The sequence below is a fragment of the Peromyscus maniculatus genome, chromosome 22 (assembly GCF_049852395.1).
Source record: "Peromyscus maniculatus bairdii isolate BWxNUB_F1_BW_parent chromosome 22, HU_Pman_BW_mat_3.1, whole genome shotgun sequence".
In the NCBI taxonomy this organism is placed as follows: Eukaryota; Metazoa; Chordata; class Mammalia; order Rodentia; family Cricetidae; genus Peromyscus; species Peromyscus maniculatus.
The window spans coordinates 43,918,501-43,946,403 of record NC_134873.1 but is presented as its reverse complement, the minus strand read 5'-3'; the positions used below and the strand labels follow the sequence as shown (position 1 = coordinate 43,946,403).

Sequence of the window (27,903 nt, the reverse complement as noted above, 5' to 3'; positions counted from 1 at the left end):
TCGATTTGGCTTATTGCATCGGTGGAAATACCTACTACTGGGATACCAAAAAAAAAAAAAACTATCAGGGATACCCAGCCTGATCTGGGCATCATTCCGCTTTCTTGCGAAGCACTTCTGCCTCTACCACACCCCCACACTGCCCCAAGCCCTATTATGCCTCTGCCATACCCCCACAGTCACCAAGCCACACCCCACACTGCCCCAAGCTCTGTTATGCCTCCACCACCATGGTGGTCAAAATCCCTCTGAAATCAAATGAAAGTTCATTTTTCCTCCCTCAAGTTGCTTCTGTTGGGTTCTGTGGTCACAACACCAAGTCATTAAGATACAAGATTTGTGAAATAAATGCTTATTCTTATATGCTCTAAACTCCGATAAAGAAATAAATGGTTGCCGGGCGGTGGTGGCGCACGCCTTTAATCCCAGCACTCGGGAGGCAGAGGCAAGCGGATCTCTGTGAGTTCGAGGCCAGCCTGGTCTCCAAAGCGAGTTCCAGAAAAGGCACAAAGCTACACAGAGAAACCCTGTCTCGAAAAACCAAAAAAAAAAAAAAAAAAAAAAAAGAAAGAAAGAAAGAAATGGTTGTTAGTTTCCCTAAGTCAGAACTCTCCTTTAACTGTGTGAGATCATCTACAAAGCATCTGCTAGTAGTTTGCCGTCTTCCAGATAACCAAACTCCCAAGTCAAAGGGCTAAACCCTTACGTGGACATTGATGTCCTGTCAACATGCAATGGGGTTCCCTAAAATCCCCTTTGCTTTTGTTTCCATGTTAGAATTGGCTACTGGGAAACAGCCTTTGAATGCCAACATGGTCATGGGCAAATACAGTGCCAAACAAGCCCCCGGGCAGCACAGAGAGCCAGCTGGCCCTTGCCTTGTGTGTGTGTGTGGCTGATCTTTCCAGCTGTGAGGCCTGCTGATCAAAGCAACTCCAGGCCCTCTGTGGGAATCTCCCATTGAACTCACAGGGCTGCCGACTACACAGTTCCCAGAGATTTCCACAGACCTCTGTTCAAGCTCCCCTTCATGGTCTCGTTTCAGAGGAGGAGTAGCTGGCTTCTCCGACTCCCCTTCAATGTCCGACTTATCTCCTGGTATCACCGCTTCACACCCACTGCTGAAAGACCCGTTCCCAATCCTCTGACTCTCTCCTTACAACTTAATCTTGCTAGAACTTCCATATTTAAACAAGCCCTCACTCCAGGAAACCTCTTATTCCCAAAAGGATTTAAAGCATCTACTACTTCCATAAATAAAGCAAGCCTGGGGGTCCAACCTTGCTGACATTTTAACTTTTTACATCAGCGTCACTTTGTATCCTCCCATTAAATGGTGACACATAGGTTATTTTCAGTCAGTCCATCAGTGGGTAAATGCATTACCTCCATCCCTATCATAATACTGGGACACAGATAGATATTAACCTTGTGAGACAGAGGTAAAACTTAATCTCTCTCCAGGCTTAATACTACTCCAGGGATTGACAACAGCAAAGAAAAGGAAAAGGAAAAGGAAGAAGGAGGAGGAGGAGGGGGAGGGGGAGGAAGAAGGAGGAAGAAGGAGGAGGAGGAGAAGAAGAAGGGAGGAGGAGGAGGAGGAGGAGGAGGAGGAGGAGGAGGAGGAGGAGGAGGAGAAGGAGAAGGAGAAGGAGAAGGAGAAGGAGAAGGAGAAGGAGAAGGAGAAGGAGAAGGAGAAGGAGAAGGAGAAGGAGAAGGAGAAGGAGAAGGAGAAGGAGAAGGAGAAGGAGAAGGAGAAGGAGAAGGAGAAGGAGAAGGAGAAGAAGAAGAAGAAGAAGAAGAAGAAGAAGAAGAAGAAGAAGAAGAAGAAGAAGAAGAAGAAGAAGAAGAAGAAAGGCAAGGACATCTGAAAATCCACCCTAAAGCAACCAGAGAGAGGACCAGCTATTCTAGCACTCTCAGAGCTACCGAGTGCACACATGCAACAATACAAAGCACACTCACTCCATTCACTCAAAAGAAATGGCTACATCTTGATGATAACAGCCGGCTTGTGGCACTGTAACCTGGCCGTGCCTATCCCCTCTCCTCCAACTCTGTAGCACCCTTGAAAACCAACAGGCTGCAGCCCCCGTCAGAACTGGTCTGGCAGCCACCAGAGGGAGCCCACTGGGTTTAGAGCTTCCTCAAAGCTTTGTTCTCGGTATCTGCCTCACTGATGAAGGCTGGAGAGCCCACGTGCATCTCATCCAACTCCCAGTTTGTTCAGGAAAAACTCTCGAAAACAATTTGAGATAATAGCTGCATGAGGTGGTGAATAACAGAGTGACAATAAAATTGAAGAAAAGATGTGACGTAAAAAAAATGATTGACATAAAAAAATGACTTACATAAACCTATATTATCAGTGATTAAGTATAAAGGAACTAAATTCTCCAACCAAGGGTGGAAACTGACAGAATAAAAATTATCCAACTAAGATGTCATCTACAGGAGACACACTTCAGATTTGAGCACACTAATAGGCTGAAAGTAAAAGGGTCTAGAGGGAATGATTAGTAACCAAGACAGCTAGGGTGGCTACACTAATCAGACAAAATAGACCTCCAGAAAAAAACTGTTAATGGGGGGGGGGGGGTGACTCCTGTGATAGACTGTTCATTCCATCAAGAAGACGTAACAGTTATAAATGTGTGTGCCTACAACACATTCCCAAATTACATAAGGCAGAAACCAACAGTACTAGCAAGAGATGTGGGCAGCGTAGCAATGATGTACGGAGACTTCATGCCCAGCTTACAGTAATGGACAGAACACTACACAGCGGACAGAAACGTGAGCAATGCTGTAAACTGACTGACTGAAAGACACCTAAAGAATACCCCGGCCAAGGAGCAGAATATGCACCCTTCTCAGAGTGCACATCCATCCTCCAGGCTGTCCTAAACGGTGGCTCACGACACCAGCCCAGCAAATCTCCAAGGCCTGCAGTCATGCAGTGAATGGATAAAGGGAATCACAAACATGTAGAAGTTGAACACACTCCTAGGCAGCCATGAGTCAACGAGGAAATCACAGCAAAACTAAAAGCACCTTGAGATGAAGCAAAACAGACAGTCCAGAACTTACAGGCATGGCGAAAGAATGCGCCGAGGAAAATTTACGGCTCTAGATGCCTACACTGAAAAAGAAAAAGCATCAATCAATAACTTCATCTTCTACCATAAGTATCAAAAAAAAAAAAAAAAAAAAAAAGAGCAAACTAATCCCAAAGCATGTAGACAGAAGGAAAGAACAAAGATCAGGCAGAAGACAGAAAAACACCAAACAGAAGGACAGTTCTGAAGACGCAAATCACTGAAATTAGAAATGAGGGGCTGGGGAGGTGGTTCAAGCTGGTAAAGCATTTGACATACAAGCGTGTTGCCCAGAGTTCAGATCTCCAGAACCAAGTAAAGAACAAGCCCGGGTGTGTGTGTGTGTGGGGGGGGGATTTAGCTCAGTGGTAGAGCGCTTACCTAGCAAGCACAAGGCCCTGGGTTCAATCCTCAGCTCAAAAAAAAAAAAAAAAAAAAAAAAAAACAAGCCACGGTAATCCCAGGACTCAGAGGTGGCGCCAGGATCCCTGGAGCAAGGTCGTTCTGTAACTAAGCAGTCCGGATCCATGGGCTCCTAGTTGAACAAACCCCGCCTCAGAAAACAATGTGGAAAGAAACTCAGAGAGACACAGGCTTCCACACACAGACCCACACCTGTACACTTGTTCTCTCTCTGTCTCTGTCTCTCAAAAAAAAGGGTTTAAAGAGAAGCTGGGCAGTGGTGGCGCACGCCTTTAATCCCAGCACTCGGGAGGCAGAGCCAGGCGGATCTCTGTGAGTTTGAGACCAGACTGGTCTACAGAGCGAATTCCAGGATAGGCTCCAAAAACCACACAGAGAAACCCTATCTCAAAAAAAAAGGTAAAGGTTTAAAAAGAGAGAAATAAATGAGGAAACACTGTTATTAGCCTTACAGAAATACCAAAGCTAGTAAGAGATTCTCTACTCTACAGATACCCCAAAGTAAGATCCAAAGCTCAGAATATCAAATCATACCCTAACAGTATCTATTTAACCAAAAACCATGGCTCTATAGACCTGAAGATTTGTTGGGGTCCAGGACCTTTGCAAAGGAGACAAAACAAAGAGTAAGCCTGAGCCAGGAGGATGGACACACTGAGGGACGCTCTTACTGCGGCCTCCCACTCCCAACCCCCGTAACTCTTTAAGAAGCAGGAACATGGTGAGTGGCGTGTAACTTGTCACTGCCAAACTCCATCAACTGGGGATGTTTCAGTATCTGGAAGATGGGTGTGGAGGGTCAAAGTGAAGCAGCTTCTTAGAGAAGGGAGGACACCAGAGCAGTGACCCGGCCTGGTCTGGGCGGACCTCTTCCCACAATAAATGCTGAGGATTTTTGTCTTAGAGAAGTTCATTCTTTCTCCTTGAGCTCTGACACCTCCTTCTCCTGCCAACAGACTTCCCTCTCCCCAGGGCAGGCTCAAAGGCAGCAGACATTCCCTTTCTCTCACTAGTCACACTGCATTCTCTCCAACACGGCCCGTTTATCCTTCCTCCTCCACTTATCCACTAAATCTGCATAACGTATTACTTTAAAAAAGAACCAAAAGAGATATGGGCAGTGCACATTGGGCACCATACACAGCCCCTGCAACATCATTTTGCAGTATCAACATGTGATCGACCAGGGGTCTCCAGAGTGCGGCTTTCTAGCTAGTTCCAAGTTGCTCTTCCCTATAGGAAAACACAAATGAGGGGTGATTGACAGGAGGAAGAAGCTGACACAGGGTCTCTCGGGAGCCCAGGCTTCCCTCAAACTCACAGCTAGCCCGTTCCTGCCTCAGCCTCCTCAATCCTGGGATGACACACAGCTCAGATACACAGTTTTATATCGATACAGGAAAACTTGTCACTTAAATATCTATTAAGTAAGATAAAATTGTATCCCCACATGTGCAAAGGATGCTTATTAATCTATTTTATTTTTACAATCCCACACAGTTACTTTTCTTGATGAAATTACATATGAATAGTGAATCTCAACATAAACTTACGGCCAGGCCTTAAGCAGAACCTGAAGTTACAGTTAAAATAATACATGGGAAACTGCCTGCTTAGCGGAAGGGGCACTGTGACCTGCCCAGAGGCAGGGTTGGAGAGTGAAGGGAAGCTGTAGAGTGACCTCCCAAGGGAGGAGAAACCCACTGCCCCTCACTACCAGTCAGCACACCACACAGGATTTGGGCCCTGTTTTCCTTTGCTTGTTGGGTTTTGCTTTGGCTCTTGGTTTGGGGGTTGTTTTGGTTTTTTGTTGGTTTTGTTTTCGTCTTTTGGGTCTCTAAGAGAAGCCAAGAAATCTGGAGTTTTTAAAAGATGAAACCTGAACATTTGTACTCTCGTTTTTCTTTTTTCTTCACACACTGTGAAAAACAGACAAAATGTCTTGCTGGCCTACGTTCACCCACACTGGTCAACCTGCAACTTCAAATCCAGACCATCAGCTCCTAGTACTTTGGGGAAGAGTCCCACCACTCCCGCTGTAGTTCAGGTGGGACTGACCTGGGGAGGACAAGCACGTGACTGGGCCCTCTGTCTTCATTTACAGTTCTATGGTATGCTACTCAAAGTTGTTCAATGGGAACTCAGAGGCTGGAGGGAGGGACCCTACTCTACTCCTTCCATCATGGACGGCACTCTGTCAGGCCTTGAGATGGGATAAGCAACATGGGTAAAGGTCAAGTCCAAATGAAAAAAGACATGAAACACTCCAGGTTTTTCTCTCTGAACTTTAGTCAGAAGTAATTCTCAAACAAACTGTTCTCCTTGGCTGTGAGCTGTAGCTTGATTATTGTGGATTAATGGGAGGAGTTAAACCCTCGTCTGGCCTTGCATCTGGTCAGCATACAAGGAAAGGAGCTGGCAGACAACTATGGGAAGTCCTCCCAGCAAACCTAATGAGGAGGAGACAATTGCAGACTCAGAATGGCTCTGACTGTAAGAACACCCTGAGGACCATGGAAATGACAGACCTAGGCCTAACAACCAACCTGAAGCGGGGGAGGGGACAGGCCAAGCCCTGAAGATGGCGCTACGAGGGAGCGGGAGAGGTGGCTCAGCGAAGAGTGCTCGCTCTTGCAGAGGCCTGGAGAATGGTTCCTAGGACCCATATCACGAAGCTCACAACTGCCTGGAACTCCGGGGATCTGATACCCTCTTCTGGCCTCCATGCACAGCCATGTGAACACAGCACACACACATACATGAACATAATTTTTTAACAACTAAAAAATCAGACAAAAAGAGGTGGCCTTTGGCAACAGACTTGAGTTCAAAAGAATCATGCGCGTGTCGAGGTCTAACAGTGCAAACGTGCAGGGACCCACACAACGGGTTTCCCCTAACTCCAGTCCTCTCCCCTGAAGCAGAGGACAAACGTGCCTGATCCCACTGTGTCGGAGTTAGCTCTCGGAGCAGGGTACTGCCCGCTGGAAGGTGCTGTACACCCCTGACACACGGAGGAAGGATGCCTAGGGCAGAGCTAGCTAACACCAAAGTGCTTTCTCCTCTTACAGAGACAAGCCTCCGAGCAGGACAGCTTCCTCCTGGTACAGAGACACGTTCCACGAGCAAGGACCAAGAGTGAGGAGTGCAAGGGCTCCACTCCCGGCTGGATCCTCCCAGCTTCACGACCTGCGTGGTGCTTCTCCCAGCCACGTGCTCCCAGCCAGCGCCTCACTAACTGCTTCTTACGGTTATGTGTGTGACAACACCAGGCTCCGGCTTGGGTTTTTCAGAAGAGTACTTGCCAACACAAACACGCCAAGTCCAAGATAAAACAGAGTAATTTAAAACAGGCCTAGTTATCCGATTAGCAGGTCACCTCCTATTTGCGTTACCCAGCTGTGGAGCATTTTCAATTACTTTGCCTTTAAAATCGAATCTCCAATTTTTAAGGGAGTAACAGTAACCACGTAGGCCGGCAGGTGTAGGGAAAGAACGGGCTTTAACAGAAATGGCTCTCTGAAGACAAAACACACCATTCAGCAATGCTACCCAGTATGACAAAATGACAGAAACCGATTCCTATTTTGTAGTTTCTTACAAGTAGCATGTAATAACCACAAACCAAGCGGGTAAAGAATAATCCACAAGAAGCACTTGGGAACTGCAACATCTACCAACAGACTATGGTATCCTGATCATCACTGTGAAAATTGGAATTCCAGTCTCTATTTCTAAAGTTAAAATAGAAGTGGGGGCAGGTCTCTCTACTGAGAACGAAACAGGTTGTTCTGCCATATGGTCAGTTCCACTGGGTATCTGCTTCCTAGTACATTCTCAACTATTTGTCATATGGGGCTTGGGGTGGCTGGGGACACAGCTCTAAATGACATAGAGTGAATAGCACAGAGGAAAGGAGGCTGCAAATGAGACAGGAGAGTAGTCCTGGGAGCTGAGGAGTTGACAGGAGAGCAATGCAGATCTGGAGAGGAAGCAGAGGCAGACGCTCTGTAGACACCAAAGGAGACCCAAAGAACAAGCAAGAGGCAGCTACAGAGGACAAGAGTTCCAGACACAAGAGCATGAGCTAAGACCAAGCCACCAAGCCAGGTAACTACAGGAGCTTCATCTTTCTGGAACCGTGGGAGTAACACAAACAAAAGACTAGGAGGGATGAGGCCACGTGCAACAGCCAGACCATGACACACCTGCAACCATTCACTCCACCCTGGAGACAAAGTCACTGACTGGCTAGACCGCCATGGTCAGACACTGCACTAGGAAGCCCACTCTGGCAAAGAACTTAGATGGAATCTCACAAAGCACATAAAGGAACTCTAATCTTGGAAATCACCCCTGCCCCCAAAAAACTAAACTGACTACTAAAAACACTCAGCTGTTTTCAAAGTAACACATTTACTTGGATCTTAGAAGAAAATGGTAAGAATCCATGCTTGCAGTAATTTGAAAATGTAGCACAATCAAGACATGGCTATGTGATCTCAGGCAAACCTGGCTTCCTATAAGGAAATGAGACCCAATCCTTATTTCTCTCCACACTCTCACCTTCTAGCCTCGCCTCTAGCTGATGCCAGCTCAGTCTTTGTTGCTTATTTAGAGACCAAACTAGGTTTGCTCAGCAAAATGAGATTTTGCCATCAACTGAAGGAAACTCTGACAAGTGAGCCAAATAACTGAAAAATTAATGCTAACAGATGAGAACCAGCTCTGATGCCAGGGTCAACCAAAATTAATCTTAGATGCTTTGCCAATGGCCATTAAACAGCAAGAATGTCAGCAAGCAGTATTCTAAATTAGAAAGGCAAAGTGCCTACAAGGACAAGGAGTAAACATGATCATCACAACAACCATTAGACTCGGGCACTTCTCTAAATTAGCCTCTTAAAAATAAATTATTCCATTAAGCAGAAAATACAAGGATTAAAGTGTCAAACATCTAGCGAAATCAAAATGCAGTGAAAACTACCGGCACATGGCCAAGTTCCAGAAGCTTAACTGTTCAGAAAAAAAGCACTTGCTTCCAACTTGAAGCAGAACTTTTATCTGAAAATGTAATGTGGAAAAGCGGGGAAGGGACAGTTGAGGAGAGGGCTCAGCAGTGAAGGGCGCCTGCTGCTCTTGCAGAGGACATGGGTTTGATGCCCAACACCCACAAAGAGGCTCACCACAATCTGTAACTCCAGTTCCAGGGGATCGAATACTCTCTTCTGGCTCTAAGGGCACCAATGCAGGCAAAACATACATTCACATAAAAGTAAGTAAATCTTTTTTAAAAAGTGCTTCTTTCTTTTAGATGAATTGTTAAAACCAACTTTTAAAATAATCAAGACGGGCCAGGCGGTGGTGGCGCATGCCTTTAATACCAGCACTCGGGAGGCAGAGGCAGGCGGATCTCTGTGAGTTCGAGGCCAGCCTGGGCTACCAAGTGAGTTCCAGGAAAGGTGCAAAGCTACACAGAGAAACCCTGTCTCGAAAAATAAAAAATAAAAATAAAAAAAAAAATCAAGACGGGGGTGGGTGTGGGTGTTACTGGTAAGATGGCTCAGAGGTTAAGAGTACTTGTTTATCTTGCAGAGGACCTGGGTTCAATTCCCAGAACCCACATGGTGACCCACAGTCATCCATAATTCTAGATCCAGGGGATATAATACTCTTCTGACCTCTGCAAGCACCTGGTACACATGTGTTGTACACACATACATGCAAACAAAACATTCTTACACATAAAGTAAAAATTAAATCCAAAAAATAATTTCAAAAAAATCAAGATGGCATTTGTAAGCAATAAGTCACAAAAATATACAACAAAATAAATAACTACATTTCTAAAGATTAAAATATATACATTTCCAAGAATATTTAGAAATAGAGGCATTTATCACTACTCTAATTCCTACAAGATCATGTTGAAATCTTAGAAAACAATAGCATTACAGTTATTAGGGGAAGCATCAATCCCTTCCCTGATGGGCATGGATGCATTATACGATTTTCTTCAATTAGAGAATCTCAGCTTCCCATACTTTCTGAAAATAACTAAATTAATATTTTAAGCTTGCTTTGAATACTTGTGATTCTCACACTTGCTTAATGTTCTAAAAACCTCCAACGTTTTCTGTCTAAAGAACCACTACTTCATCTGCAGAGACAGCGTGGCGGTAAAGAGTGCTGGCTGCTCCTCCAGGAAACGGGGCTTTGATTCCCAGCATGCACATGGTGGCTTAGGACTGTCTCTAACTCCACTTCCAGGGGGAATCTGATACACTCTTCTGGCCTCTACACACTCTGGATATATACACGGTACACAGATACACATGCAAGCAAAACACCTACTCACATAAAAGAATAAAGGTCATTTTAAAAATACCACCATTTCAAAGGTAACGATATTTCCTATAGTCATTACTTATTTCTTAACCAATGTAAAAGAATTACACAGTAAGGAATGATGAGACGGGAGCTGCATGGGACTGGAAACTAAGACATTCATTCTCCCATTCGTTCCTTCTTTAAACAAGCATTTGAGACAACAGATGCTAAAAAATAGTTAAGTTTTGAGCCAGGCAGTGGTGGCGCACACCTTTGATCCCAGGACACAGGAGGCAGAGGCAGGTGGATCTCAGTGAGTTCGAGGCCAGCCTGGTCCACAAAGCAGAGCCAGGACTGTCTCAAAAAAATCCAAAAAAACCCCAAAACAAAACAAAATCTAAGTTTTTGAAGGAACACAGTTCTATATTTCATCAAATTTGAGATGTTATCAATCATAAGACAAATTCTTAATAAAAGAGAAAAATGCTTTGATCATGACCTAATGCTCTGAGTAATTCACACTAGCCTCTGGTTACTTTGATTATTTTTTCCCTAATCTATTCAGTAAAGTTTGACAATTATTTCTGCCTTCAGAACATTGGTGGGTATTTTCTATGGCAATCTGTTTATATAGCTTAGTATAAAACAAAGCTTTGTCAACTTTTGAATTTTTTGTTTGTTTGTTTTGTTTTGTTTTGTCTGAAACAGGCTCTTACTATGTAGCCCAGGCCAGCCTCAAACTCACAGAGATCCACCTGCTTCTGCCTCCTGAGTGCTGGGATTAAAGGCGTGCACCACCACCGCCCCAGCACATAGCAATTATTCTTACCTGTAGAGCCAATAAGCCAGCTCCATCTTAAATTCTTTTATCTGCAAGACTAAAAACCTATGAAAGGGACCTTGAATCTCCGGGACACTGCCGGTCTCTCCCCACACTGGACTGCGTAGAGCTTCGCCGTCATTGACCAGTTCATGAAAGACACGTAAATGTCACAGCGCTTCTAACTGTCACACTTAGGAAGAGAGAGAAGAAAACCGTGCCCTCGAAGCACTGTTTCTCATCTCCATAACAACAGAAAGGGTAAAGATGAGAGTGGAGACCAACCTGAGGACTGTACTCTGCTGTGTGCTCTGCTCAGTCATGGAAAGTACAATTGGCATTAGCGAGCAGGGCTGCAGAGCTGACTCAGCAGCTAAACACACGTGCTGCTCTTGCAGAGGACCTCAGCTCAGTTCCCAGCAGCCACACAGTGGCTCACGACGCCTGTACCTCCAGTTCCAGAGGATCCGACACCCTCTTCTGGACTCTGTGTGCACCGAGCACACACACAGTGCACATACATATGTACAGGCAAAACACCCCTACACATAAAATAAAACTAAATTGTTTTAATTAACATATGATTTCAATGTATCCAGTTTTATGGCTACTCACAGTGTAGAGACACAAGTCTCAAAATATGGTTCAAATATGAGAAAAAGAGACAACAGATTTATAACAGATGCAAACATTCCAGCATTTTCTCTCTTGACCCAATTTAAGAGTGGAATTAAACACGTATCACACACTTCATAAGGCTCCTGCCTCATCAGGGCTCACATAGCCTTTCCCTAGGTAACTCCCTCATGTCCACAGCCTCTAACCATCAGGTACCCCAAAGACAATTAAAATTAATTCCTGATATTTTACTTCAAAGCTGACCTATAGAAGAATCAACAGGAAAATAGATCAAAACATTCAGTGCCTTCAAAGTTTTTATTATTCTTTCTTAAATGCCAAACATCGTACCAACTCCAGGCTGCTTTTCTCTTTTATGGACACATAAAATAAGCTGCCCAATATAAATCAGAGAAAGCACTAAGAAGTCTTTAATGAAAGAAGGAATGGGAGTAAATACTGTCAGAAGCGGGCTTTCTCAAGAGCAATGGAGACGTGTGGAAGGAAGAAGGGGCCCACCATTCACAGACGTGATTGTTACCTACCTTCCCATGCTGCCCAGCCCTTTCGTAACAGATGACCGCGTCTTCCCACATCTCCAGCTTCTCAAATATCTGAAGGGCTGAAGTGGTGCACCCCAACTCAAAGAGCAAACCTGCAAGCTGGCGCTAGAAAAACAAATGAAAGTCATCAACACTCCTCAACAGGAAGCAAATCCATTCTGCTTTCCTGGATCTCCAGCCTGCCTTTTAAAGGGCTGCTTATTGTAACACATGCATACATCATTTATGGAATTCAGCCTCTACTGTCTAGGAATCTGTGAGAACCACACTACTTCAGCAAATACGGGTGATGAAGTACTGATCAAAATACTTAACACATCAAATTTTTAAGAACTCGGAACTCAAAAAACCAAATCAATTATTTCCTTCTTATCTAAAGATTCCTTCCATGAGAAGCTCTGATTTGTAAAGGTCAGATCCAATAAACCAGTGTTTAAAGCTCCAAGGAAGCAATGCAGACACCATTAAAGTCTCTGTGCTTCATCCTTGGGAATTTACACATGAGGGCATCCCAGGCTCTGTCTCAAGCAGTCCTACTTATTTTAGACACAGTCTAGTAATCTACGTCACCTAATTCCCCAGCCCCTGGAATATCAAGATGAGCGAGCAAAGCAGGTAAGGGCCAGTAAACAATGTACTCAACATTACGAGAAAATAAAGGAGATGATGTTTTGAATAAGGTCTGGTTTCATGTCATTGGTAACCGCGTTGTTTTCTCTTTTGAATACATCTTTACTGCTCTTTGAAACTCAGCTCACACGGAAGAATTAAAAAGCTTAATGGAAGCTAGACATGAGGTGTGAGCCTTTAATCTCAATGCTGGGGGGCAGAGGCAAGTGGATCTCTGTGTGCTGGCGGCCAACCTGGTCTTCACATAGTAAGTTTCAGGGTAGGCAGGGACATACAGTGAGACCTCGTCTCAAAAAAGAGAAGCCAACAGGGCTTACAAATATTTCTATGTACCACAAAATATAGGAGAATTTGGCAATTTCAGAGCACTGGCTGAATCTTTTCTGAAACTAGATACAGGCTACTTCAATATCTTTAATTAAGTACTTTAATTAAGTACTTCAATATCTTTATTAAAAGGTGGAGACTACGAGCCAGGATGATATAGCTGGACCGAGGGAAAGACTTTCTTACAATAAAGTAACACATAAAGATATGGCTAGTCACTATGATGAAAAGAAAAGGGGCGATTTAATTTCATGAAAACTGATCTACATTTTCTCAAACTGCCTAAGGACTCTGAAATCATAGCTTCCTAAGCAGACAAACAACTGTCTAAAGTCTCTCTGGACAGCAGTTGGGTTTCCCAGTAGTCCATTCAGAACAACAACAGCCACACTCTTGGCTGGAGAGAGAGCTCAGGTGGTAAAGGCTCAGGCTCTAACCAAAGGACAGAAGCTACACGCTCAACAGACACGCTTTCTTCTAACAATAGCTCAGAATCTCAACTGCTGACCAGACACAAACCACACAGGACAAGGCATTCACAAATCCACAGACTGGGGTCAGTGTGTACCAAAGGCCCCAGCTGTTACCTTCTGCTGGATAAAGAAGCTGCTCCTGAGTTACAGCATCCAAAGTGAAATAAATGAACCTCCGAGTTGAAGGAATCTCCTAACAGGGCTTCTGGCCACTGCACACTAGACAGCTTCTCTAATTCTAATTCCTCTTGTGTGTAAAACACACAGTGATAGGTCAAGAAGCTGACTAAAATGCCGTCACTAATCATCTAGACACCTCTGGCTACATCATTTAATCTATGTGCTACAGTGCCCCATCTCTAAAATCTGGGACATTTGATAACATTAGTGCGATAAGATAACTGGAAACTGCAGAACAAAATGTATGTATCCTGCTAAGTGAGCCTTTAATCCCAGCACTTGAAAGGCAGAGGCAGGCAAAGCTGTGTGCATTTCAGGCTTGCTGGGACTACAGACTAGGATTCAGTCTCAAATGGGGGAAAAAGGTAAGAGAAGGTAAGCTATATTAAATGTCAAGACACCGGGAGCTAGTTCTTGTGCAAAGTTCACTGCACTGGGGGCTCAATTTTCTTTTCCATCAAGTAAGAAACAACTAGGGGGAGCAGATCTATAATCCAAGAGAATCATGGGGACAAAAGGCCAGCATGCCAACTCAGTCTGGTATAGATGGATGAATCTCTCCCACCCGCCAGTTCACAAATACCTGGCAGCTGCTGCCTAAATAAATGACTTAGAGGCTTAATATAAACTATAAATGCTCAGCCAATAGCTCAGGCTTGTTACTAGGCAACTATTACACTTAAATTAACCCATAATTCTTGCCTATGTTTAGTTTAGCCACATGGCTTGGTACCTTTTCTCAGTCCAACATTCTCATCTAACTCTCTCTGCCTCTGGCTGGTGACTCCATCTCTGCCTTTCATCTTCCCAGCCTTTTCCTAGTCTGGTCACCCAGCCTACACTTCCTGCCTGGCTACTGGCCAATCAGCATATTAAACCAACAGAAGTGACAGATCTTTACAGTGTAGAAGAGCATTATCCCATAGCAGCTTGGGGCTTTAGGAGCTCCCCCAGTCACCCTGCACCCTGGAAAGAGAACAGTCAGGGGTATCTCAAAACATAACGTATCAAATAAATGCTTTCCTTTTGTTTTTTTTTTTTTTTTATAAACACCATTAAAAGGTTCAAAGGTTTATTGTTTGGTAGAAAGTCTCTGAAGACATTTGAATATAAAATGCTGGGGCTTGAAAGATGGCTCAGCAGTTAAGAGCACTTTCTCCTCTTCCAAGGACAGGAGGGTTCAGTCCCCTGCATAATGTCAACCAGCTCACATTTGTACTCCATGGTCATACTCTCTCTCTCTCTCTCTCTCTCTCTCTCTCTCTCTCTCTCTCTCTCTTTCTCTCTCTCTCTCTCACACACACACACACACACACACACACACACACAATAAAAATAAAAGTAAATCTTTTAAAAGCTAATAGAAAATGTCCTTTTGAAAAGGAAGCCCAAATCCATTCTTGTCTAGTGCATTCTCTCTCCTCCCACGCTTCCTCCCTCTCTCCACACCTATGCTTAAATCTGTATGAAAACCTTTCCTTAATAAACTCCAATTCATGAAAAGGAAAACAAAAGCATTTATGATTCTCCTATCTTAATTTCTAGGATTCTACCTACTACCAATTTAAAACCATTTCAAAACTTTTTAAATCCATTACCACTTTAATCAAAACGGCAATTTGAAACAATTGAAAATCCCCAACTGCTTTTATTCATTTCAATGAAATATTTAAAAATTCAATAGTTATACTTAAGTCAACCCTTTCTAACATATTTTCTTCTCTGACTCCGAGCATTTTTCACACAAAGACAAACAGAAGTACCTGGACAGCCCAGTGCGGGGGCACTTGACAGCAATAGAAGATCTTCAGACGTTCCAGCACAGGTGTAGTTTTATCTTCAAACTGGTCTGCAAGAGCCTGAAGAACACACAATAATCACAATCTGTAGGTAGAGTCATTTTAATGTAAATGAAGTTCCTACATAAAAATTAATATAAATAAAGAACTCAAGTCATTTTGTCAAGGCCAACGGAGATGTATGAAGTTTCTTTTCAGTTTAAGTATTTTAAAATTGAAATTTAATCAATAGTTCTATAAACACGCACACATAGATATTACCAGGAAACTTTTTAAACTAAAATTTCCCATAATAAAGCTTTCAAAGAACTAACCTTCTTATTAAAAATTTTCATTTTTTTCTATGAAAAATTGTTCTTTATTGTATTTACCTCCACCATGATGCGATTTTGACAATGTCACTCTCCAATGTCAATGAGAGAGTAACTATATGAGAAACTTGGGAGTTTTTTCTTAGGAATTAAGTAATGAGAAAAAGCAGGTCTATCCAATTACAAACAAGTAGTCTTGAGAGGTCTAAATTTCCTCCATTTTACAAGCTGGTCTAAGTTTCAGTGTCTTACACAATGGGCTATTAATCAACAACACCCCTGACAGCAGGACAAGGGAGAAGAAACATACAAGGCCTGAGTCACCCCACAGTATCTCAAAGCAATGTCCAAATGAGGACAGTTCCCGCAACCCCCTCGAAACTTACCCAAGTATGTCCAAAGTTAAAAAAACTAAAACCTCAGCCTATCAAAAATGCATTAATATAACTGCTGCCTGTTTAGCCAATTATGTTTGAGATGACCTAACTGTTCCTAAAATTCCCCTAGCCATGCTTAAAAGGACCTGCACACCTTTGTCCTGGGTCACCATTTTTGTACAGATGGCCAATCCTGCATGCTGGTAAATAAACGTTCCTTGCTCTTGCCTACCATTTGAGTCTGGGGTCTTCTTCAATGTTTTCTTGGACTCCTAAACTCTCATTCCTCAGTAAAAGAGATATAAGGATGGGCATCCATTCATGTAAGACCATCTGTATGGTGCAGCGGGTGGCTGCAAGCTATGTAACTGAATTCCTGTGATGTCCTGAAATTCCCAACCTAGTAATGAAAAACAGCTCCCTGAGACTACACCAAGAAGCAGATGAGATGACCAGGATGGCTCTCTGAAAACAGGAACCCAGGCCAACTGCAGAGTCAAAAGCTGGCACTATCTAGTAATCAAGTGACTAGTCATCAAAAAAGCTCCCATACAAAATGTCAACGTCAATACAGACATAGTCTAGAATCCCAGACAAACACATGACAGCCCCATCACCACAGCCATCTGCCTGCCTCTGATGTGTCAGATTTGTACTAACTACAGGCTTTTTCTGGTGTCAGACCCTGTTTTTTTCTTCTTGGTGGAGAAGTGGGGCTTCATGATAGGGTTTCTCTGTGTAGCACTGGCTGTCCTGGAATTCACTTTCTAGACCAGGCTGTTCTCGAACTCAGAGATTCATTTGCCTCTGCCTCCTGAGTACAGGGATTAAAGGGGTGCACTACCATGCCAGGCTTGGTATCAGAATTTCAATTGTGAATTATTGTTAGCTTTTTTCCCCACAATGATCGAGTTATTATTAACCCACCTTTCTTAATTTTCCAATTCTAACATAGAAAAAGCTGTTGTGTAGGATAACGCCTTTCCTGTACTTGAGGAGGGCAAGGCACCATGTGCCACACTCTCTCACACATCAGGATATGGAAGGTTGTTATACTGGTGTCTACTTCCAAGTTGTTTCAATTATTTACAAAATTAAAAATAAATTAAAGATCAACAATAAACTTCCTGAGAAGAAAGATAAGGACAGGAATCTAACACATCCTGACAAAATCCTCCACGGTTTGATGTGAAATGTCCCCCAAAGGCGCGAGGGTCTGAACACTTGGTCCCCAGCTGCCGAGTGCAATATTGGGAGGCTGCAGAACCTTTGAGTCAAGAGCTCTAGCGGGCAACAGCAGGCCACACCTGCCTTTAACTCTGATCTAGAATTCTCTGCATCCTTGTTGGCCAATGTGACAGCCATGCTGCCTCACGCTCCCACCAACACGGACCGAGCTGCCCTCACCAGGCCTTCCCTGCCTTGATGAACTAAAATCTCCCAAACTGTGAGACAAAATAAATCCCGAGTTGCTGTTGTCGGGTATTTTACTACAGAGATGAGAACTGTAAGCAATGCAGCGCTAACCACAGAAGGCCAGTTCCTAAGGACAGAGCAGCTCTGAAACCGGTTCTCTGCCATGTGCAAGGGAAGAGATCCGCTTGTTGGTTCAGCATCTCAGAGAGCGAGTTCACGTGTTGGAACAAACGCAGTAGCACACATCACTTCTTGGGCAGCCCAAGAGTCTATTCAATCAAAGTCAGTCCGAACAAATTGAGACATAACCACACTCCTCAACCATCCTGACAGAGCTTCCTGGCCTTGCTTCACAGAAACTTAATAGCAAAAAGGTTGCATGCCTCTAGCCAGGGCTATTTCACTGAGGGAGGGAGGGAGGGAGGGAGGCAGGGAGGCAGGGAGGGTAAAGAATGAACAGCAACTTCTGCCTGAAGACATATGGTCACAATACAAAAATAAAGATCACAGAATTCCTTCATGAAAAGAAAGCCTTTTAAAAAAAAAAATCAACATACCACATTTTCAAAAAGAAAAAGAAACTTTTACTTAATAATCTAAAATTTAAAAGTAACATCATACGATTAATTTACTAAGCTCCAGTTACATGTAAAATACTATTTTCAAACAAAATCCATGTTGTTTGATGATATGACGAGGTAACATTAAGCTACTCAGTAAGTAATTCTTGGCTTATTAATCATCAATTTTCTGTGTGCATTTCAGATACTTCTGGGTGACTTGTAGGTATCTGTGTCTGATGTACTCAGTCAGTACTCTCTGAAACAGCAAAGACCACCACATGGAATAGAGCCAATATGCATCACATTGTCTAGAGCAGTGGTTCTCAACCTTCCTAATACTGCAAACCTTCAAAACAGTGCCTCATGTTATGTGACCCCCAACCATAAAATGATTTCATTGCTACTTAATAACAGTAGCAAAGTCATAGTTATAAATCGTAATGTAAATATCTGATGTGCAGAATATCTAATATACAAGCTGTGGGGTCGTGACCCACAGGTTGAGAATCACTGGTGTGAGCTGAATTGGCTCCACACGTGATAAAGATTAATTTAACACCTATCTACTTCTCTCCTACACAGAACATACTTCTTGCTGTCTTAAGCATGACATTTACCTAAGTAAAGCTTAGCTACCAAAATAACTAAAAACATTAAACTAATAGACAAAAAAGGATGGTGGTATACTGCTATTCTCTCCACTGAGCTCAAAGGACTCTCTTTTTATTTGCTAATTTCCAAGCCCATCCTAACCAAATCCTGTCATGGTTCGATGTGCAATGTCCTCCACAGGCCCACAGGTTTGAACACTTGATCTCCAGCTGGTGGTATCACATGGGAAGGGTGGGGGGGGTCTCTGAGCCCAGGGACCTGGCTGGCAGCAGTGGGTGACTAAGCTAATTTCTAGGAAGTTCTGAAGCAATTCTACCATACTCAAACAAACTGGAATCCCCACAGGCACGGTCAATAGGAAAAGCCAGGCTGACGTTTACAATGACCTGAGCTCTCTTCCAGGTCCACCCACAAAGAAGTGATCACGTAACCGCAGAGGCCTTCATCCATGAGAGGATTTTTAAAATACTTTCTGCATTTTCAGCCAATCTACAAGGATGGCTTCCTGAAGAAAGCTTTGGTAGAGTTACTGTTGTTTTAAAATTTTCTTCATTTTTGTAGCTTTATTTTATTTATGTACAAGATGTTTTGCCTTTCGTGTATTTATGTGCACTACTGGTGTGCCTTGTGCCTACAGAGCTCAGAAGGCATCAGAGCCCCTAAAACTAGGGCTCCAGATGGTTGTGATCCATCATGTGGGTGCAAGGAATCAAACCCAGGCCTCCGTAAGAGCAACAGGTGCTCTTAACCACTGAGCCATCCCTCCAGCCCCCAAGAGCTTTGTTTATTTCAGATATTTAAGGTAAGTCGGTTAATTGTTAGCACCAGTCACCAATCACAAGTATCGGTATGTATACTTGCTGGGAGCAAAACCACATGTCCAAAAAGTGGGGTCTTCCCCTTACCCATAGGTAACCGTGACAGATCTCAAACTTCCTGAAATCCTCCCGACTCACCTTCCCAGAGGCTGGGAATACAGATATGTACCAATATACTTGGCTTGTTTTTAAGTCTTAATATTTCCATTTAAGGTCATTTCTCTTAAACTCACGCTAACAGCAAAGTATTTGTGCATATGGAGCTCCCACACCCCCACAATAACAATGCCCACATCCCCAGAAACTAGTTTCATGGGTCAGAGGGTGTCTCTATGGAATGGGCCTAGAAAAATGAAACCCCAGACTGTAAAGAATTGTCTCTTCCGCCGGGCGTTGGTGGCGCACGCCTTTAATCCCAGCACTCGGGAGGCAGAGCCAGGCGGATCTCTGTGAGTTCGAGGCCAGCCTGGGCTACCAAGTGAGCTCCAGGAAAGGCGCAAAGCTACACAGAGAAACCCTGTCTCGAAAAACCAAAAAAAAAAAAAAAAAAAAAAAAGAATTGTCTCTTCCTTTGGTACCATCTTCAGTAAAGACTTTCCCAGAAAAACCTACAGAAGATCAAGACGAAAATTTAACGTTAGCACAGAGAATGATTTAGTACGTAAGCCAACTCTGCACAAGGTCTGGTATGATTTAGACTTGGTGAGCTTGCATCTGAAAGTACGGGCATACATCTTCAAAGGAGCAGTGCTGGTCCCAGGGGGCCCTCCCTGTCACTGAAGCAATCCATTCTCACTAGAAGTATATCAAAGTGTCTGTGGACCTTCTGAAGGCCAAACAGAGACTAGCTGATGATCTGAAAGGGCTGACTGATCACGTACTAGCTCACCTTTGATTTGCTTCTTGTGCGATCTCTATACATGTCTGGGTGTACAGGAGAGGACTTATTTAAAGAATTTAAAATATGTACTTAAACAAATATAGCAACAGCTGGGTTGAAAAGCTATTTTTTGACAGGAGCCTGAAGTCGACAGTGATTTACAAACCGAGCAGTCAAATAGATTGCCGCTTCAGACTCTCAAGGATAATAAAATTCCCCAAGGGACGGAGAAATTAGAATTAAAATTTACTAAGTTTCAACAACATCCTTAAACCTATGCTAAACCAGTACTACATAATAACTAGCCAATGGCACCTGAGAGAAATAAAATCCAGGTCAAAGCCCCAGGACTGTGGAGCAGGCGAACTGACCCGGCAGCTTCTAGTTATTATCTCATCTCTACTCGAACAACCCAGACTGAAATGAAAAGCAGCTTCTTGCAGAAGAAACACAGAGAACTGTATTTGACCATTCTTTACTGCACTCAAAGCCCCTAACACAAGAATCAGGACCTGCCATAGTCAGCAACATGCTCAGCCACTGTACAGGAAGTGTGCTTCCATGTTATTATAATCACTCAATAGTTACCATAGTGAGCTGTATGGAACAAGACTGAAGACTCGTACAGGAGTACTCATAACTACAGCCATCCAAAACTTGACAAAGATGTCAAAGAAACAAACACTGGAGAAAAGGCAGAATCTTCAGCAAACAGTGCTGGGAGGACCGGACATCCACATGAAGAAGAGTGAAATTAGCCTATGTCTATGACCTTGTACAAAAACACTCAAACTACTAGAAGAAAACACGTATAGGAAAAGATTTGCTGGCTAGGACTCCACTTGCCCAGGAATGAAGGCTGGCAGTTGACAAATGGGACCTCGCTAAAATAAAATTCTTCTGCTCAGATAAAGAAACAAGCAAGCAAGCAAAGAGGAAAACCACAGAGAGGGAGAAAATCTTCGCCCGCTATCATACAACAGAATATATAAAGAACTTTAAAAAGCGAACAACTTATTCAAAAATTGGCCTTGGGACCTGAATAAAGTTTTCAAAATAAAGAAACAAAAATAGCTAAGAAATACCTCAAAAAATTGATTCTGATGAGGAAGAGAAAGCTGAATGACAATATAAAAAGCTACACTCTACATTTTTTTTAAAGTAGAGTACAACTACTGTCTTAGTCACTGTTCTATTGTGGTGAAGAGACACCATGACCAAGGCAACTATTAGAAGAGAGAGCATTTACTCAGGGTCTGGCCTACACTTTCAGAGGTTTAGTCCATTATCATCATGGCAGGAAGCACAGCAGCACCCAGGCTGACACTGGAACAAGAGTGGAGAACTACATCCTGATCTGTAGGCAGAGAGAGAGAAAGAGAGAGACTTTGGCCTTGACAGGGGCTTTTGAAACCTCAAAGCCCACCCCCAACGACAAACTTCCTCCAATAAGGCCACACCTCCTAATCCTTCTAATGCTTTCAAACAGTGCCACTTCCTGGTGACTAAGCATCCAAACATGTGACCCTATGAGGGCCATTCTTATTCAAACCACCAGGGTATGGACAGCTGTGATTCCATGATAATATACTCAGCTAAAAACCTTACACATTCCAGTGAACAGGGCCTCCACAAGCACCGACCTGATCCTCACCTACACTCTCAACCTGAATAGGCAACTGTAGCTTGAGTTTTCCTGCCTGGCTCACAGTCAGGACAAATCTGTCACCAGCCAGTCCCACAGCCACTCAGACCCAACTAAGTAAACACAGAGACTTATATTGCTTACAAACTGTATGGCCATGGCAGGCTTCTTGCTAACTGTTCCTATATCTTAAATTAATCCATTTCTATAAATCTATACCTTGCCACGTGGCTCGTGGCTTACTGGCATCTTCACATGCTGCTTGTCATGGCGGTGGCTGGCAGTGACTCCTTCCACCTTCCTGTTCTTTCTTTTCTCCTCTCTGTTAGTCCCACCTATACTTCCTGGCCTGGCCACTGGCCAATCAGTGTTTTATTTATTGACCAATCAGAGCAATTTAACATACAGACCATCCCACAGCAGGCAACAATACTCAGCCTAGATGATTTCATGGGATAGACTTTTTAACAGTTTGTCCTGAGTTTATAATTCCCCTGTCTCTTGTGGCTTTTAGAATCTTTGGTTATTTAACTCCATGCATGATGCAACATTTTCTTCTTAATTCTGGCACCTGTCACTTAAAAGTCCTTAAAGGACCTGTCATTGCAGCCCTCAATGTAACTGCCCATAACTAAGTTACAGCCATACAGACTGGACAAGTTACCTGACTTCAGAACGCCTGCATTCCTTCCCCAGGACTAGGACGTGATTGAGCCGGTCCCTTAGAGCCCTTCTGGCCTCCTTACCATCCCACTCAACTTCAGTAGTTCATCATTTAGGACTATACAGTGTTGGAAGAAAACCAATCTTTACAGAAATTAAGACATGTTTAATTAAAAAAAAAAACCTTCGTTTTACATATACATTTGTTATTTTAAATCATTTCCTTACTCTCGAGAGATGCAGTAATTTCAACAAACACTGAGTACCACACTGTGAATCAGAGGAACTGGCAGAAGTTCAGAGTATGAGCTAAGGGCTCCACAAAGACATAAATTAGACAAACCATGGACTCATCCTGTCACATGATTTGGCTAAGTTCCAAAATTTGGGAATTGGGGAAATAGAAAGATTTCCCCCCCTAAAGTACGCCCTGCAGAGGCAGGATTAACACCTCTCTCATTCTGTTTCTCGGGTAGAAATGTCCACCTCTCTTGATAAGGTGGCACAGGCTGAGAAGATGAGGAGCCCCCAAATACAGGAAGGCCTAAGGAAGAACAGACCCGGCAACAGAGTACCATCACTCTGCTTTGAAATCTACGCTCCCCACTCAAAGTGCATTCTCACCACCTGACACCAGAACCAATATTCAAAACCCAAGCTGGGCACGGCAGCCCATGCCAACCCCAGCACTTGGAAGGTGACTAGATCAGGAGTTCATTCTCGGCTGCAGAGTGCGTTTGAGGCCAGCATGGACACCAGAGGAGATTCGGGATTACAGGGGTTAAATGCTGAGGTCACAGAGCTACAGAGTAGAGACAAAGCTGAGCTTTGCACCAAACCGCACTCTAGAAGCCGTAACCTAAGGAGAAGCAAGATGTGAGTGAACAGACGCCAGCTCACTCTCGCTTGTGCCACACTTGTCACACACTTGTCCCAGCAACCGAGGGAGGGCGAGGGTCACCACGTTACCTGCGTCTGCCTCAGGGCCCGCTCCACTCTCCGAGTGCTTCCTCTCTCAAGCTTTGTCCGCAGGATCAGGGCTGACGTCTGAACGGCCCAGAACTTCGGTTGTGAAAGTAAACACTGATGGAAGGAGGGAGGGCAGAGAAAGAAGGGGTAAGCCAGATACAACTCTTAGAGTTGCCCCCAACCCCCAAAATCACATACCGATAAACGCAGATTTGACAACCTAAGCAAACAAACAAACAAACAAACAAACAAACAAAGCAGAAGAGAGGGGGCGCTCTCATCTTCTTTCAACTCACATTATAGAACATTATTTTAAACTTGGAGAATCCTTTTAGCTGTGGTTAGAGTCCTCCATGTTAGATGTCCTAACTTCAGGCAAAATGCTTTCTTCAAAGGGACATCCTAACAAAACTCACCTACAATGAGACTTAAAATATGCACAGACTGAGACCTAACCGCAGAGAAAGCCACACCAGTCCTCAAACAGAACTCGGGCAGAAACTTGAACTAGAACCAGCAGTGAAAGTTTGGGGGAAACAAAGTGTACAGTGGTAAATGGGGACTGCTTGGCATAATGGGCACACTTTAGTGCAGTCATTTAATGCACACATTTAATCCCTGGGTGGGCATTCCAACAACAACCTTCATTAAGGCTCATTACAGAGAAAGGGGCTTGTTTATCTGTCTGGAAGTTGATGCCATCCTTCACCGCTGTGTGTTGGTTGTTTCTAAACAAGCATTTGCTTGTCTCTAGAAGTCAGGTATGGAAAGCTCCTAGTCAGAATCCAATTAGTCATTCACATCCTGGCTGCTCATTAGGAGCACCTGGGAAGCTTGTAGAATTTTAAAAGTAAATCAGTTTCAAGAAGAAGAGGATCTGGGCATCCATATTTTTTTTTAAGTGCTCCACAGGTAATGCTTAAGTGCAGCCAACTTTAAGAACTATTAGGTAAAAATAATACAAGTTTGTCTCTGGTCAAATTTATCCATTAACTCACAGTGTTCATTAAAGGCTAGCATGAAGACCGTCAAGGAAATATTAGTGGCACCAAAGTCCCTAGAACTCCTCACTGCCCCATGTCCAGCTGGCTCGCTCGCTCACTCACTCACTCACTCACTCTCACAGGATCTGCCTGCCTCTAGAGGCACCTGCTTTCTCCACTCACCACTCACCCTACCCATGAGCAGCTTTGCCTTTTATTTCCTTTCATTAAAAATTAATAATAATAACTTTTTATGTTAGCATACAAATAATGGGTTTCACCAGAGTGGTTGCACACACGTGTGCAATTACAGTGATTCCCCTTGGTTGCTGCCCCACATCTCTCCCCCATGGCCCCATCCTTTGGCTGCCTCCCCTCCTTCCCCAAGACACCCCCTTTTCTGCCTCCTCATCAAGTCTATCTCATCACTCTCCTCCACCCCCTCCCTACGGCTCCCTCCCTTCTCACGATCCTCCTTTGAGTTCCCAGACACCTTAATCTAGACCAGTCTCCCTACGATGAAGAAAACGAAGACAACAGCAAAAGACGACAGTAGTATTCTGTCCCAAGCAACGCTCTGTCATTTGATAAGATTTTCCAAATGAAATTATGCACATTTAAGTGAATAATTTAAGATAATTATCATTCAGAAATTGATGATACTACCAAGTCAGAACTAAAGAACAGAGTAACATTAAAAGAAAAAAATTTCATGCAAGAACCTGAAAGAGGGGACAGAGACACAGAAATGCACGAAGAGAGGGAAAAAGGGATGAGGTCTTCCTGAAGTTTGCTTGTTAATGCACCTGAGCCCTCGCTCTGTGCAGGAACTGTTCACAACAGCTGGACAAGTCAGCAGTCTCTGCACCCAGAAAGCTCCTGCAGGTCCTAAGGCAATGTCCTATTAAATAATTTTCTTCCAAACTCACTTTTGTAACTAAAATGTTTTATCTATTGCTTGAAATATAATTTCTAAGAAAAATGTATAACCTTCTTCTGTTAGCTTCCATTAGCAATCCTACAAAAAGAATGCATTTATCAAGCATAAACAGGAATATTTATCACTATTAACGCCATGAATGACGAAATAGAGACATTTAAAGATGAAGTCCAAGGATATATCAATGCTGAGAATTGAACTCTGTGCCTTATGCATGCAAGGCGAGCATTTTACCACTGAGCCACATCCTAGTCAGAAAAGGAATCCTTTCAAATACACAACACTATTTGGCAGAAGTTTTTATTATTAAACGTGCTCTCCAGAATCTTCAGAGGAAAGAACTCTTCTCAGTAGGTGTATCTGCAAACACCTGGTTCTACCCCTGTAGTCAGTGGCACTGCCAACTGAATTTCTTTTCATCCCATTACTGAGGTTACGATTACTGTAAACTCACAGTAACGAGACAGAAGAGAGCACACACAGCAGGAAGAGTCTTCCAAATCAGCCAAGCCCTGGGAAGTTGTTTCCTCCCCTCTAAAATGAGACCCCCACACTTCTCAGAAGTGTGAACCTGAAATAAATATGAACAGTGGGGCTTCGGAAACCTACGAGAGCAGCCCCTCTGAGAGGCACCTCTAGACCCCACGGCCTCTCTTCCTATGCTCTTAGCTAAAGTGCAGAAAGTCACCCCCCTCCCAACCGCTCCATGAGTTTGCCAACAAGAACAGTGTGTGCAGAACAGAGAGGCTCGGGGATGCACCCACTCAATGGTTTACAGACCATAGGCTTGAGGACAGGGCTCTGCCTTTGACGTGCATGTGCTGTTTCACTAAACACTGAAAGCAGAATGCCATCTGACAAATGGACGTTTCAAAGGCTTTGAAAGAGGGATGGAGCAGACATGGTGGAAGTGAAGAAGGTGATTCCCCTCCCAAGAGGAAACTGCAAACTGTAGACAGCACATTGCAGGAAGCACTGCCATGAGGTAAGAATCACTCCTAAACCAGGCAGTGGTGGCGTAGTTACTCTATAGGGAAGTTTCACAAGGCCCCACCCCTAAATGAAGAGTCATAGGCAATCAGTATCTGCCATGAGAAAGAGAAATCAGGTTTCTCTAGGGATGATCCCGACAGGTTATCCAATCCCAAGTAGTCACCCTAAAGACATGTACATAGGAGCAACACTAAACAGACTCAGTAGGTTGTACATGATGTGTATGTACATATACATAACAATAATAATTAATGAACAGGTCATGAATTTGAGAGGGAGCTGGGGGCATAGAAAGAGTTGGAATGAGGAGGGAGAATATAAATGATATACAGTACTTACATATGGAATTCTCAAAGTTACTAATAAAAACCAAAACAACAAAAAACCCACCCAGATTATAGGGGTATGTCTTAGCAGTACAACATTTGCACAGCATACCCAAGGCCCCAAATTCAATCCCCAGAGGTGGGGGGGGGTTAAATTTAAATTTGAAACTCACAAATGTTTTTAATAGCATTCCCTAGCTAGCACTCGGAATATTCTCGAGCAAGAATCCAGTCCTGTAAACGACAAGTAGCTGCTGCTGTGAACGATGTTTATTACTATAAATCAGATCATCTGCAGCTTAAGCACGCACTGTGGAGTAGCCCAGAAATTTAAACTCATTTTTCTTTAAGACAGTATGTTCTTACAAGCTGCTTGAAAACCAATCTATCCTGAACTGGCACAAAACAGGAAAACATACTGAAACTGACCTGGGTACCTGTCGAAATTCTGCATTAGCTCCCTTGAGAAAGATGTCTGTCACTTTTAGAGCTCATTTTTCTCACCCAAATGATGAGAGGACCTCATCTAAGAATGCTTTCAGCTCTGAAAAATGTGTTTTTCTAAAATTCCATCTGTTCTGTGGCAAATGACAATACAGAAAGGTTCCAAATAATTCACGATGCTTTGTAAAGGGATCAGTTGATAGAGTGCTGGCCTAGCACCCACGATGCTGTATCTGAGCTGCAGCATCACGTAAACAAGAATGACAGCACACATCTGCACTCCTAGCACCCAGGAGGCAGAAGGGTTGGGAGTTCAAGGCCAGCCCGAGTTACATGAGACCCTGTCTCAAAACCAAATTCTTCCCTAAACTAGCCTGAGTCCCTCTACTTTGCCAGCCATTGCTTATGCACCCGTTAATGAGTGGAATCAAAGACTAAGATGTTGTAGTTATAAGGGGGGAAAATGGATGAAATTTAGCTGACTTTACATTTATGCCATGTCCAAAATCCCAATAACACCATAAACCCATGCTTTCCTTTGTTGAATTTTTTTTTTTTTTTTGTATCCTGAAGTAAGCTGAATTCAATTATTTTGGGTTTCACATATACTGACTGTAGATGTAACCAACCGTCTTATTAAATAAGAAACATAGAACCAATGTAAAAGAGAAAGCCAAGAGGTCAGAGCTCAGAGCTAAAATC

The 27,903-nt window shown here is 43.4% G+C and overlaps 1 protein-coding gene across 17 annotated transcripts in view; it reads right to left on the bottom strand.

Annotated features, from left to right (window-relative positions):
* Ttc27 (tetratricopeptide repeat domain 27) overlaps positions 1 to 27,903 on the bottom strand; it is a 181,625-nt gene that overhangs the window by 58,546 nt on the left and 95,176 nt on the right. For all 17 annotated transcript variants that reach the window (XM_076559521.1, XM_076559522.1, XM_076559517.1 and 14 more), the window contains 3 exons: positions 23,516 to 23,629; positions 15,226 to 15,321; positions 11,835 to 11,957 (listed from right to left, as the gene is read on the bottom strand). In XM_076559521.1, the coding sequence (XP_076415636.1) occupies positions 11,835 to 11,957; positions 15,226 to 15,321; positions 23,516 to 23,629 (333 nt within the window). The remainder of the gene's footprint in view (positions 1 to 11,834; positions 11,958 to 15,225; positions 15,322 to 23,515; positions 23,630 to 27,903) is intronic.